This window comes from Eschscholzia californica, unplaced genomic scaffold (assembly GCF_041429995.1).
Source record: "Eschscholzia californica isolate CP2 unplaced genomic scaffold, dmEscCali1.0.p SCAF_5, whole genome shotgun sequence".
Classification (NCBI taxonomy): domain Eukaryota; kingdom Viridiplantae; phylum Streptophyta; class Magnoliopsida; order Ranunculales; family Papaveraceae; genus Eschscholzia; species Eschscholzia californica.
In genome coordinates, this window is record NW_028238472.1 from 36124562 (window position 1) to 36138537 (window position 13976).

The following is a 13976-nucleotide window of genomic DNA, read 5'->3' on the forward strand; positions in this document are numbered from 1 at the left end:
GTCTGGTTGAGTAACTGGTCGGCTGGAGGTGTCGCCTGCTTCTGTCCTGGTTGACTGTTCCGGGGCTGTCGAACGAAGGATAGGCTGGTTAGGCAGGTCCCCTGCTTCGGTAGTCCTTCTAGCCCGCTCTTCGAGATTCAGGTCTGTCTCTCTAGGTGCAACTGGTCTTTGAGGTGGTACGGCTACAGACAGCTCCGTGATCTTTTTCTGTAGTAATTGATTCTCGGCTCTGACCAAGATGTTCTCCTCTTCTAAAGCGTTGTATCGTTGTGTGTTCTCTTGCATTTGAGTTGTTAGTATTGCAAGTTAGGATGCTACGTCAAGTGGAGCGTTGGTCATCTCTTGTACCATGGAGGTAAGTTCAATAATCAGTAGTCGGGCGCCTTCTTTCTAGCGCCAAACTGTGAGGGTAGGAAATCGCGGGTCAAGAAGTCAAAGAGACCGGGTCGTTGACCGAAAGTTAGACCTTCACCGGTTAATATATTTGCGGGCACCGACGACGTCTTTGGGCTTAACTTATGACAAGAGACAATAACACAGGCGATCGTAAGATCCCTGGGACACCGGGATGGTGCCAGCCTAAGGAGGCTCCGACAGTCAAGTCAGTAAGCTTGCAAGAGAAGTAAAAGGTACGCGAGTGATATCCTTGGAATGTTACTGTTGGTTGGATAATGGTTGGAGTTTAGGCATTACTCGTAGGGTGGCAGGAGCCCGCTCTCTACGGATTGACTGACTTGGTTGAAGAGAGATTATGACAGCCTATGAGGTCTGCCGTTGAGTAAGACAGCTCTGGTGAGGTATGCTTTGATCGTATGGTCGTCTAGTCGTCCAAGAGAGAGAAAGGAACGATCGTCTGGTCGTCCTTCCTTGGTTGTCAGGTCGCCCAGGAGAGAAAAAGTAATGGTCGTCTGGTCGTCCTTCCTTGGTAGTCAGGTCGCCCAAGAGAGAGAAATGTAGACGGGCTCTTGATTAAATCTTGTACTTGGAAGAGTCCTGCACCTGGGAGTAAGACCGTGATCGTATTTAGGTGACAAGAAGGAATATTGATGATCACTCAGATGCTTGCTTTGTATGAGAGAGGAAGTTGATTCTCGGTGGGTTGCTCTTTGTTTTGGTTGATCACTAGATAATATTGGAATGCTTGACAATGATGTCGGTGGAATACGGGGTATGTTCGGTGATAACCAGATGATGGTGTTCACTCTATACTCGGTGTGTTCGCCTAGAATTAGATGATCGAGTGTTTTAGTCGGGAATTTCATGATCTGTATCATCTTCCTCTCAGTCCTTTTATAGTGTTGGTGATCGACCGTCACCTAGCGTGAGCTGTCGTCTTCAATGTGGCAACACATAGAGCTGTCACCATTAATACGAATATTGTAACCCCTTAACGGGTATATCCGGGATCTTCATCGACTGTAACGTCTTCCAACAGATATACAGAGGGAGGTATGCTGAGGAGGTAAGGGCGGACCTCTTTATCCAAGGTTGGACGCGCTTCTCTTTGGCGTAGTTTCGGGGTGCCCGAAGATAAATGGGTCGGACCCATTAGCCATTAGTTTATGGGTTTGATCGCCGTGTAAGCCCATTAATTGTGGATTTCTGGGGTGTTCCTAGTGACGTATTTTGGCACATACAATTATAATTAGAAATCCTAGCTTTAGAGAGAAAAACCAGAGATGGCTTAGTTGATCCTAGGACTTGATTAAGAGTTTCTTTTGTCTGGTGGTTCCCTAGTCCCAGACAATTCCAAGCAAAAAGACTCATAATGAATTCGACATTTGGGTTGCCGGTACCCTTTCATTCTTCAAGTCTTGAGCGATCTGCCTCGCAGTTCTTTTGTAATGCCTTTTGACCCTGTCTTCATGTAAAATGTCCATTATTTGCATCATTGGAGTGTCAGACATTCCCACTTCCTGGTAATTGGTAACGTTTGTCTTCATCTGAGCCTCGGTCGTCTGAGTTATGATTGCTATTGTCGGCATCTATATTTGCTCTTTTTGATCTGCCAGAGACTAGATAACATATCACCGAAGTTAGTTTTCACAGGAAATTAGGGTAAGGGCGTCTGATCCCCTCTCGATGAAGTATTAATGTCTGATTGAAAATCAGGAACAGTAATAGGACGATCTAGTCCATAAGACCTAATTTCCTTAATCGAGTTTCTGTTGTTGAATGTGACTTTGAAGTCCTCATTGTATTTAGGCATCATTGCTTTAAGGACCAATTGTTTTTGTTCATCAGTAAGTTGTTGTTTCAGGAGGTCTCCAAATGCAAGGATTGTGGGGCAAAATTTAATCGTATGCCCCGTAAATCCACATGATACACAAAAACAAGGGAGTTTCTCGACCTTTATAACAATGGAAACAAGTTTATTTATTAGATAACATAAGATTAACACGTTGAGGAAGAGGTTTTGTCAAACACAATTCAACTCGAACTCTCCCAAATATGCTTCATTTCGATGCTTCCTCTGTAGTGGTAGGAACAAAGATGGATCTAGAACCATGCTGAATCGAACCAGCTAATCAATTAACCATTGTACTATTAAGGTGTCCGAAAGGAATTCCGTGAAGTTGGATCTAGAACCATGCTGAATTGAAGATATGGTCTTCCATTGATGTTTCACTCTGACATTGTTGTAGGATTATCAACTCCTCTTGTATTACCCATGGTAAACTCTCGATTGCCAAGTCAAGTTCGGTCGTCGTCATGAAATTTAGAAGAAATACATTATCCTTAACTTCAGTCAAATTGAACTTGCTAGGGCCGTGTATGACACTCGACAGTCTTATCATCGCTTGAGTAATGTCTATTTTCTGCGAACTTTGGGTGAAAGCAACACCATTCTTGATGACATATGTGGACCAAGGGATCAGATATTCCCCCTCCACCGTGACCGTTGGTTGATAGTAGGTCGTGAGAGCAGCGAATCAGTTTAGGAATTGGTCGTTTAATTTGCAGGATCCATGAAAACAATTGAGATGGAAATGAAAGTAAAGAGTTAAAGACGGATGAAGAGACTAATTCTTGTGAATGAAAGACCCCTAGAGGGCAACTGGTCTGGGAATTCTGCCTTTAATCAAGGTAATTCCGAGAAATGGTTGCAGAAAACCGTTAGAAACTCCCCCAAACTGGCCCAAAACCGCTAAAGTTGTGCTCCAACTACCTGAATTCAAATTTGAATTGCCTGAGATTCAAAATAAAACCGCCTCCCAAGGTGGCGCCGGTAAAGAAGGAAAATCTTTGTGCTTCAGAACCAAAATTAGTTAATTCATTTGTTGATGTTGATAAATTTGATGTTAATCATGTAAAAATCTGTAAGAAATATGAAAAGTGTATAGGACATAATCATATGTATAGTACATGATATTTGATTATGTATTGTACGCAACAAAACGTCTTATACTTTTGCCCTAGAAAGTGAGAAATTTGAAAAATGTATAGGACATAAGCATAAGACAGTACAAAACATTGATTATTTACTGTACGTAACAAAATGTCCTGTAAGTTCTTCCTAGAAAGTGTAAGAAATTTGAAAAGTGTATTGGACATAATCATATGTACAATATATTTCATTATGTAATGTACATTACAAAATGTTCTATACTTTATTCAAAAAGTGTAAGAAATGTGAAATATGTATAAAACATAATCAGACATACAGTACAAGACATTTGATTATTTACTGATAACAAAATGTCCAATACCTTTCCCCAGATAATTAATGTTTTGGAGGAAAGGCATAGGTCATATAATTATGTCTTGAACATTTTGAAATGCCAAACGATTTTTGGAGTGTTATTCTGTGCGAAGTACATTTTCGGCTATCTCTTACATATAAGGAAATTTGAAATCTTGAAAAATCTGCGAAAATATAGTGAGAGAAAGTTAGAGAGAAAAAAAGTAGTTAAACAGAGAAAAAATATTTGTAACGTGAGAGAAAGTATAAAATGGAATTAAAATATTTTCAGAAACAAAATATAAATTGAAAAAACAAAAAATCTGAAGAGAAAAAATTGTAAAGAGAAAAAAAAAAATGTTGAGATTGGAGAGAGAAAATAGGGAGAAATAATAAAATTTGGAGAGATGAAGTAATAGAGTAGAGGGAGAAAGTTGTGAAAGGACAAAAAATGAAAGGATAATGCTACTCAGACTCCCAAAGTACAGACAAAGTCAAGAAAGTAGGCACAATTTGGTTAAAGATTTGTAAATCACTTTTATTTTGGTAAAGGTATATAAAACCCACACCCTAAAAATGCTTATATTCTTGACTTTGTCTATACTTTGGGAGTCTGAGTAGCATTATCCAAAATGAAAAGGATAATGCTACTCAGACTCTCAAAGTACAGACAAAGTCAAGAAAGTAGGCACAATTTGGTTAAAGATTTGTAAATCACTTTTATTTTGGTAAAGGTGAATAAAACCCACACCCTCAAAATGCTTATATTCTTGACTTTATCTGTACTTTGGGAGTCTGAGTAGCATTATCCAAAATAAAAGAATAATGCTACTCAGACTCCTAAAGTACAGACAAAGTCAAGAAAGTAGGCACAATTTGGTTAAAGAATTGTAAAACACTTTTATTTTAGTAAAGGTGAATAAAATCCACACGCTCAAAATGCTTATTCTTGACTTTGTCTGTACTTTGGGAGTCTGAGTAGCATTATCCAAAATGAAAAGGATAATGCTAGTCAGAAATAACGTGGGTGAAAGAGAATGCAATGCATAGTAAATTTATAGAAAGTACAAGACAATATAATAATTTCCAAACATATATTGTCATGATTTTGAAAAGACCTACAATATATTTTTTCTATCATGGAGTGGGTTTCCATTACCCAAAGATTGTTAAGTGTTTGGCCCAACCGTCATATATTAATTTCATGTTGATTTTTAAGAGAAGATAAGTTGCAGAGAGAGAAATTCCGGTACAATATTTCTGTAGGAGTTCTTTTCTGGTAAACTCATGAACCAATTATTAAACAAGAAGAACAACAAAACCATTAAATGTCTCCTACAAACCATAAAAACTTGAAACATCTTAAGATGGAAACCTTAATGAAGAATATGTTTAAGTGGATTTTAGATATAGATGTAGAGACAAACCAAACCCTAAAATTATACTTTCATGAGGTTGTAAGAAGATAGAGAGGCAAATTAATTTTTATTTTTGCCTCCTAGGGAGATATGGGATGTTTAGGCAACAAAAGATTTTGGCAATAAACATTTTGAAAATATAAATTTTGGAAATAATATGTTAATTAACACAAACCCTACTCAACACTTTGTTTGCCCAAGTGATTCAAAGTGTTGACATAAACTCTAAAATCCTAGAGGTCTCAGGTTCGATTTCTAGAAGAGGTGGAATCCATGTTATCGAATTTGGGTTATTAAAGGTATAAATAGTAAGTTTATGGGGCTTTAGGCCTATTTGTTATGTTATTGGGTTTTAGGCCTCTTTCGTTCTTAATTTAACTTAAGCGTTATCATGCTCATCACATCTTGGTCAAAACTGACAATTATTCGGATTAACAATAGTCATTTTTACTAATTCCTTTAATAGTCAATATGACTATTCCGTCAAAGTCATGATTTCAAAGTTGTGGCTATTCCCAGTTTATTGATAACCACTAAGAACCTCACTTTGGTATATATGGAAGGCTAGGTGTGACAAATATTTTTTTTCCCAGGTTCCACAACCAATTCAGATAATAAACAGGATCAGAGGTTTGCCAACTATTATTACCAGGAAAGTAAGCAAACAAGAGGTTTCTAACCAAATTCAATGGTCTCCCCCTATTTCGCCTTTCGTGAAAATTAACGTGGATGCTTCCTTCATATCTGTCACTGAGGTAGCAGGTATTGGGTGCATCATGTATGACGATCATGCAAACTTCATTGCAGCCGCGACAGGCAATATTAGGGGTCAGAACTCGGAAGAATGTGAATGTTGGGCTATAATCAAAGCGTTACAGTGGGCAAATCAATGTCAAATTCAACATCTTCATATTGAGAGTAATAATCAGAATATTATTTGGAGATTTTTGAATGAAGTTTCAACGATTCAATGGCAATCCGAAAAGCATATGACGCTCATCAACTAACTGGCTAGAAATTTCAATGAGGTGATTTACTCGTACATCCCAAGACAAGGTAACAACCAAGCAGATCAATTAGCTAAATGGGGCCGAAGGAATATCAGTTAATGATCTCCTGGAAGGTGTTTTTATTAGTAGTAGTTAGTTCTGTTCTCTTTGTTCGTTGCTCAACAAAAAAAAAAAGAACTTCACTTTGGTATGTCGGTTATTTCTATAAAGAAAGCGTTCAAGAGATTATACTCCTTACTCAACGTTTGTATCATTTCCAACTCGAAGTACTATCGACAAGAAAGGTAAAACTAGTGTATAGCAACAGACATTTTGCCCACACTATTGGTTATATTATCTCAATTTCTTTTTAAACAATCTCTGAATTTGTTGACGTTTTCATTTATCACTTTACCCTTCATAAGTCATAAACCTATTCTGCTTTTATAAAACATAAAACGATTTTGTTATTCTCTATTTTATGGAAAGAACTATTAAATTAAGTCTATATAAATCTCTATAACTGAGGAAATAATCATTTTTATCAATTATTATTCGTTTGTGTACCATCGAACAACTGTTTGCATGTGTTTACGGTGGAGTGAAAGTCCAGTGGCGAGGCCAGAAAATTTTATGAGTGGGGGCACTTTTTTGTCATAGTCAGTGAAAGAATTTCATAGTATACGATCAGGCTAGAATAAAAAAACAAATTTTCAACAAAATTAATTCATAGTTTAGGTGTTCCATGGTAATTTTGATGTACAACAAGTAATCCATAATTTCCTCATCAATATGGTTTGGGGATCTTTCTGCCAACAGGATTCCCAAAACATATTAAAATAAAAAACAAAGTGATGAAGAGATAGTGGTGAAGATTAAGAAAACGATGGTGGAGATGATGAAGTGATCATAATGGAAGAAAAAATGAAGATAAACTTTTCTTTCTAATAACATGTTTACTATAACAAATGTGTAAAAAAACAATCTTGAAGTCCAAAACACAAGTCACTAAAAAATCAGACATAATCAAAATTAAGAGAGTTATTTAGAAAATTCAACGTCTCTACGAAGCTGTTTCAATAAGTTGGTCACTTTGAGGAGGTTAAAATTGAATTAGTTCAATTAATAAGAACCAATTTTAGACGATAAATAGTAGACATTCTAGAAAAAAAATGTAAGTAGTGGAAATTTTATAAGAAAAGGTGTTGTGTGTGTGGGTCGATCCCAAGACCTCCACTAAGCAATCCAAGCATTTCACCACTTGATCTAAAGAAAGAATTCTGCCTAAAAAGGGGAATTATAGATACATAATGTAGTGCAAGAGCCATTTAACACATACGAGTCACATTAGGGTCGTGGGGGCACGTGCCCCCATGGGCCCCTATGTGGGCCCCTATGTGGGCTCGCCCCTGAGTGAAACTATCCTGAACACTCATCTGAGGACAGATATGGATTTTACAGATAGTGTAGACCGTTCTAATGAGCATGTGATTTTGTATTGCCGTCCTAATGGCCCCCAAACTTACTTTTCGTTTTGTGGCTTTAGTCCTTAGGTTAATCGAACTTTGTCCAAACTTTAAATTTGAATTTCGCATTCATCTGGAGTCTGATTCGATCGGTTCATGGCTCTAAATTAAAGAGCTCGACGAGGCGGATAGATGGGTCGCTCCGTTTCTCAATTTGACGAGGTGGATCGGGCCGAAATGGGCTCTATTATCTTAGAGCACCCCAAATGAGGCAAAGAAAATATATTGTGAAATGGGTATGTGTTGTTTGAATGTTTTTAGGATAGTAAATATTTCTTAATTATATAAGTCAGCAAAACAAATGCTGATTTGAATTATTTTATCTGAAAATAAGACCTGTTTGCAATAAAATGTAGCACACTTTAAACGAGCTGACTATAAATGACAATTGCAACAAAAACAAGACTATCAATGACAAGTCTTTTATAGTAGACAAAGTAACATTATTGTTGCTGCCAGCTAGCTAGAGATTGTGTAGGGATAAAGAACTGAACGCTCTGGCCAATAAGAAGAAACTCCATGGAGCCTGGGGGGAGGTCTCCGTTGCATTTTGGGTTGCTCCATCTGTAAACGAAATGACTAAATCCCATGATACACCAAGTAATGAAAAACAAAGCAACTGAGTACCAAGTGTACATGTTCTCCTTGATCATTATTTATTCCTTGGGTGGCTTGGGATCTCGAAAAATTAGAGAGACAACAATTGTAACAGAGCTTGATGGGTGAAAGAGCTAAAAATTGTAGAAGAGCTTGATGCTTGACAAAGCAAAAGAGTTGTCATCTATTTATATATAGACAATTAAGATGAGGTTGCTCCTCAATTGCTAAATGAGCAAGTTGTAAGTAAATTATTTTAGGTGCTAAATGTCACTTGACTTATGACCAACTTTCCATTTCACACCATATTTTCATAATTTATTATATGGTCCAGCCATTAACCATTATATGTGCAATTGGATGGAGGAATCCAGAATATGGTTTCTACCAATAGTGAGATTGGAAAGAACTGAGGAATCTTTAGTCTGTTTGGTAACAAAAAGTCTACGAATTATGAATCTTAAGGATTTCTAGTTCATAATGTATTACACCCAAACGCCTTGCCTACTCCCGATGCTGCTATCTTAAACCACCAACATGGTTGTCATGTATGTTGAAAATTAATTTGGATTAATGTTCCGAATCTAACACCACCGACATGTTTCACCGTTGTTATGTCAAAATGATGTTTTACCCTTAGAATGTCAAAATGACATTTTTGCGTTTCTGTATTAGCAAACTGTCATTTTTGTATCTTTATAATAAAGCTACATTTTACCTTTATGGTGGTAAAATTAATATTTCCAACACTCTATAATACCAAATGTCATTTTGGCAACTTAAAATGGTAAAAATGTACTTTTGAACATATATGTGTACGTGTCATTTGAAAACACTAGGCTAAAAGTTATATCTTGTTGTTTCAAAAAAATAAATCGAAGTAAATTTTTATAATTAATGATTATTTCGATCAAAATTTCAGCACTTCTTACTCATCTCGAGGAGATGATGTTTTCTTTGCTTCTTAAAAGAATTATTGAGTCTAAGGATCAAAAATATCGGCGCAATATGCATGTATTCTTTTTTTTTTTTTGAACTAGCTTTTCATTGATTAAATAACAACGTTATTACAATATTTATTAACTAACATACAAGGAACATTCTCCCACATCTTACTCACGTTCTTCTTCCTCTCCCATTTAGCTAACTTCGAATTCTTTTCTGCTTCCTCGAATTTTCCGGATGTGAATCAGAGATTGCCAGTGGACCGTGTGATGTTTATTGTGAAGATGCTTGACGAGATTGATGTTGTCACTTTCTATGATTATATTCTTGTGGTTGTTTTCTTTCGCCCATTCAAGACCGAATAAGATCTCCATAGCCTCTCCTTCTTCACTATTTCTGGCTCTAGTAGATTTTACATGCGCTTCTATAAATTTCGATTCGTGAACAATAAAGCTAATTCCCATATTGGATGTTATATTAATAAAGGATGCGTCAACGTTAATCTAAATAAAATTCCGAGCCGGAGGTTGCCATTTCTCTTTAATTTTTTGATTGATTTCTCTTGTTTTTTTATTGATTTTTGGGTAGTTTTCAATCATTTCTGATGATCTTATTAAGATCATTGATTTCGTGTTGGAAACAGTGGTCGCATCTCACTTTCCACAAATCCATAGAACGCTCGAAAGTGAATATTCTCTTTGGTATAGCAAAGATGAACATTATCTTCCCACGAGAAGATCCAAACTGAAATCGAAGTAATATTTTCAGAGATGATATTGTAATTAAACCAAATGTTTTTCGCCAAAGCGCAATGTAAAAGAACATGCTCTATAGATTCTGTATACGTGCAATTAGGACAAGTAGTATTATTGTCGATGTATTTTCCTAATCGTTCTCTAACAGGGAGAGCTTTGGTACAGATTTTCCAAATGAACATTTTGATTCGCGGAACGGTCGGGAGAGACCAGATGAAATTCTAGTTCTGATTGCTCGTATTTTGATTGCTATTATTAGTGCTAAGGTGCTGGTACATGGAAGCAACTATGAATTTCCCGAATTTGGTAAGTTTCCATTTGAGTTGGTCTTTACCTTCACTGTTTACCGGGATCGCTCTGATGAGGTTCTGAGGTGTTGCATCAAAATTGGCGCTGAGAATATCGTTATTCCAGTTGTTGTTCGAAATAGGCTGAGCTACTGTGTTAAGATCGGAATGATTATTGTTCGGAACTGTTCCATTGATATCGGGGATCCTATTGTCTGTCCAGATGTTGATGTCATTACCCGATTGCACTTCCCAAGTGGATAAATCTTCAATGAGGTTGTAACGCGTTCTGATCATCTTCCAATTCCAGGAGTGATGCGCTTTAGCTGGGCCTGGGGTCTCGGAGTGCGGGAAATACTTAGCTTTGAGGAGTTTAACCCATAACGCCTCTGGTTCTGTTTTGAGTCTCCAAGCCATCTTAGAGAGTAAAGCGGTGTTATCAAGATCTGGCAGGTGGAGCCCTAGACCTCCAAGACTTTTAGGCATGCAAATAAGACCAGGCTTTGGTGCATATACCCTTCGACTTACCCCACCAGAAGTTCCGTTGAACGGCCTTGATGCGTTTGCTTATTCCTTAAGGAATAGCAAAGCACTGCATCTAGTATCGGGGTACGGGCGCGGCTATGGCCGAGATGACCACAGTACAACCAGCTTGGGATAAAAACGAGTGATTCCATTTATTGAGTTTATTCTTGATGTGCTCGAGGATATCCTTGAAAACTTTGATTTTTTGAGCTCCTATGAAAAGTTGGGGCCCCCAGGTATTTCTTAGAAGCGGAGGCATATTTGTACGAAATTGTGTTTATTTTCTCAAGAAAATTAGGGTTCTGAACATGCAAAGGAAAAATGAACAAGCTTATTTACTAAAAATAAGAGTCTAAAAAAAATAGTTAGTCATAAACCAAGGTGCCAGGAAAAAACCCAAATATAATTATAATAATTGGATTTTTAAGATCATTATTATGGTTGACGTTAAGTCAATAGTACTTTTATCCAATTAAATTATATACACAGGGTGGGCAAACACGATTGCATTATTAACCATTAAATAAAATGAGTTAAAAAAAAACGTGACAATGACGGAGCTGGGTAAACACTGAAGTTAATATTTGGGATCTATAAAATTATAGACAATCTTTTCAGAAAGGCACCAATACCACATACCAACACTTATGCAATGGAGCTAATCATGATCAGCTTCTCTAACTCAATCCTAATTCTCCTGACCCTAGTACTCTTGTACCTGATCTTCTTCAAGTTCCTCCTTGGGGGAGGAGCTGCTGCTAAAAAAGTTCCACCTGGAAATTCTGGTTGGCCGATCATCGGTGAAGGTCTAGATTTCTTGAAATATAGCAAAGCCGGATGCCTTGAGAGGTTCTTCTATGAAAGGAAGCAAAAATACTCTTCCCAAGTCTTTAACACTTCCTTGCTTGGGGAAACTATTACCTATTTGGATGGTGCTCCTGGTAATAAATTTTTATTCGCGAACGAGTTCAAGCTCGTAAAATCTTGGTGGCCTCCTGCCATTAGAAAGATCATACCTAATGCTCAACAAGCAGCAACTGAAGAAGAAGCTAAGCCTCTCAGAAAACTGTATCATCAGTTTTTTAAAATTGAAGCTTTGCAAAGATATGTTCGCGTCATGGATTCCATGACTAGGGCTCATCTTGATGATAATTGGGATCATAAGAAAGAAGTGATTGTTTTCCCTCTAGTCAAAAACTTCACTTTCTCTTTAGCATGTAGATTGTTCTTGAGTATGAAAGAACAAGATCGTATAGATGACCTACTCATACCTTTCGGTACCATGTTAAATGGGTTCATAGCATTGCCTATAGATTTACCAGGAACACCCCTTCGCCGATCAATTAAAGCTTCAAACACGATCCGAGAGAAAATCAAATCAATAATCAAGGAAAGAAGGGCCTTTCTATCAGAACAGACAGCTTTGGAGCCGCCTCAAGATACACTTGCACAGATAATCCTATTCAGCGATGAAGACAGTGGCAAGTTCATGGCTGAATCATATATTGCTGATCTAATTCTTGGTCTACTTGTAGCTGGCCATGATACTACCACTTCTGTCCTAACAATGGTGATAAAGTACCTTGCCGAGCATCCGACCATTTGCGATGAAGTCCTAAAGGGTAAATACTTGTACATTTTCTTGAATAGTTTTTACAAATACGCATTTTTTCACTTCGGATGCTATGGCTTATAGACATATAATTGGTGTTATATGGTGTCTAATAACAGAACAAACCATGATCTCAAAATCCAAACCAGAAGGAGAACTGTTAAGTTGGGAAGACATACAGAAGATGAGGTACTCATGGAATGTGGTTTGTGAAGTAATGAGACTCGCACCACCAACCCCTGGAGGTTTTAAACAGGCCACATCGGACATCAGTTATGGAGGATATGATATTCCAAAGGGCGGGAAGGTACGCTTCTATTTTAATTTCTTCATGAGGAAAGTATTGAGAATAGTCACAAAAATATAATCTAGTAACCAAGAATATAATATTTAGATCTTCTTTGCGAGTTGTCAACTCGTTCTGAGTTGGACGGTCATAATTGTGTTTTATTTTTTTGATGAAGTTACATTGGAGCTCAATCTCAACACACAAGAATCCTGCATACTTTCCAGAGCCAGAAAAGTTCGATCCTATGAGATTCATGGGAAACGGACCTGCTCCATACACGTTTATTCCATTTGGAGGAGGTGCTCGAGTATGTCCTGCACAAGAGTATGCTCGACTACAACTTCTTACTTTTATGCACCATGCGGTGAGAAGGTACAAATGGGAAAAATTGGGTTCTGCTGATGACAAGTTAATATTCAAACCCCTTGCCGTTCTTGCTAATGGACTTCCAATTCGCATTATATCTCGAACTCTATAGGACGATCAAATTGTATTTGATGGATATGAGGACCATTTTATAGCTGACTCCACCGGCGCCATCAAGTAGAGGCAGTATCCAAAGTGTTTAATATCCGTAAAACCTCGGAAGTCTTAATAATCCCGAAAATATTATTTTATTTTCGATATGTTTTGTGTTTATTTACGCTTACTTTCTCAAGAGTTCTATTAGCAATTAAGTTTTAGCAGTTTCTAAGTATATATCAATATACTTTATGTGTGATGTTATAGCATTGTTCTCGTGATTATCGTTATTGAAAGAGTAGATGGGATTCAGAGAATCTATTTATAATCATAATTGACTTACTGCAATATATTTTGAAATAGGGGAGTGCTACGATGACAAAATCTTTGACGAATCCTTGACTTAGTGACTCACTTTCACTAAAAGACAATTTTTTCAAAGTTTGACTTTAATCTAGACCGTTCTTTTCCCGTGTGACTCACCATGTCAAGGATTTTGTCAATAATCCTTTGCACACTTAGCATTTATCTTTTGAATGATCTAACTAAAGAAATAGGATTTACAATATATTATAGTCTAACTAAATAATTTAAAGATGGAATTAGAATAAACACAAAGCAGAATTTGAAATTAAAAAATCGGCTCCAATCATGAAAGAGATTCGTGTATCCTTGTCATCCCCCCTCAAGCTGAACGCCTGGATCACATTGTGAAAGCCTGGAACCTAAAAGTCGACAACAAGCTTTGACAAATTCTCTGGTGAAGACATCGACCTTTCGTTCTTGTCTTAGGATACACCGAACTTGTAATGAACCATGAGCAATTCTTTCGCGAACAAAATGGTAGTCTAAGTCAATATGTGTTGCTTTGACAGTGAAGGATAGGGTT

The 13976-nt window shown here is 37.2% G+C and overlaps 1 protein-coding gene across 1 annotated transcript; it reads left to right on the forward strand.

Annotated features, from left to right (window-relative positions):
- Window positions 1-11384: 11384 nt before the first annotated feature.
- On the forward strand, window positions 11385-13145 carry LOC147538899 (beta-amyrin 28-monooxygenase-like). Its single transcript, XM_086644433.1, has 3 exons — window positions 11385-12346; window positions 12456-12643; window positions 12801-13145. The coding sequence occupies exons 1-3, from the start codon at window positions 11389-11391 to the stop codon at window positions 13101-13103; spliced, it is 1449 nt and encodes a 482-aa protein (XP_086500559.1). The 5' UTR covers window positions 11385-11388; the 3' UTR covers window positions 13104-13145.
- Window positions 13146-13976: the final 831 nt, after the last annotated feature.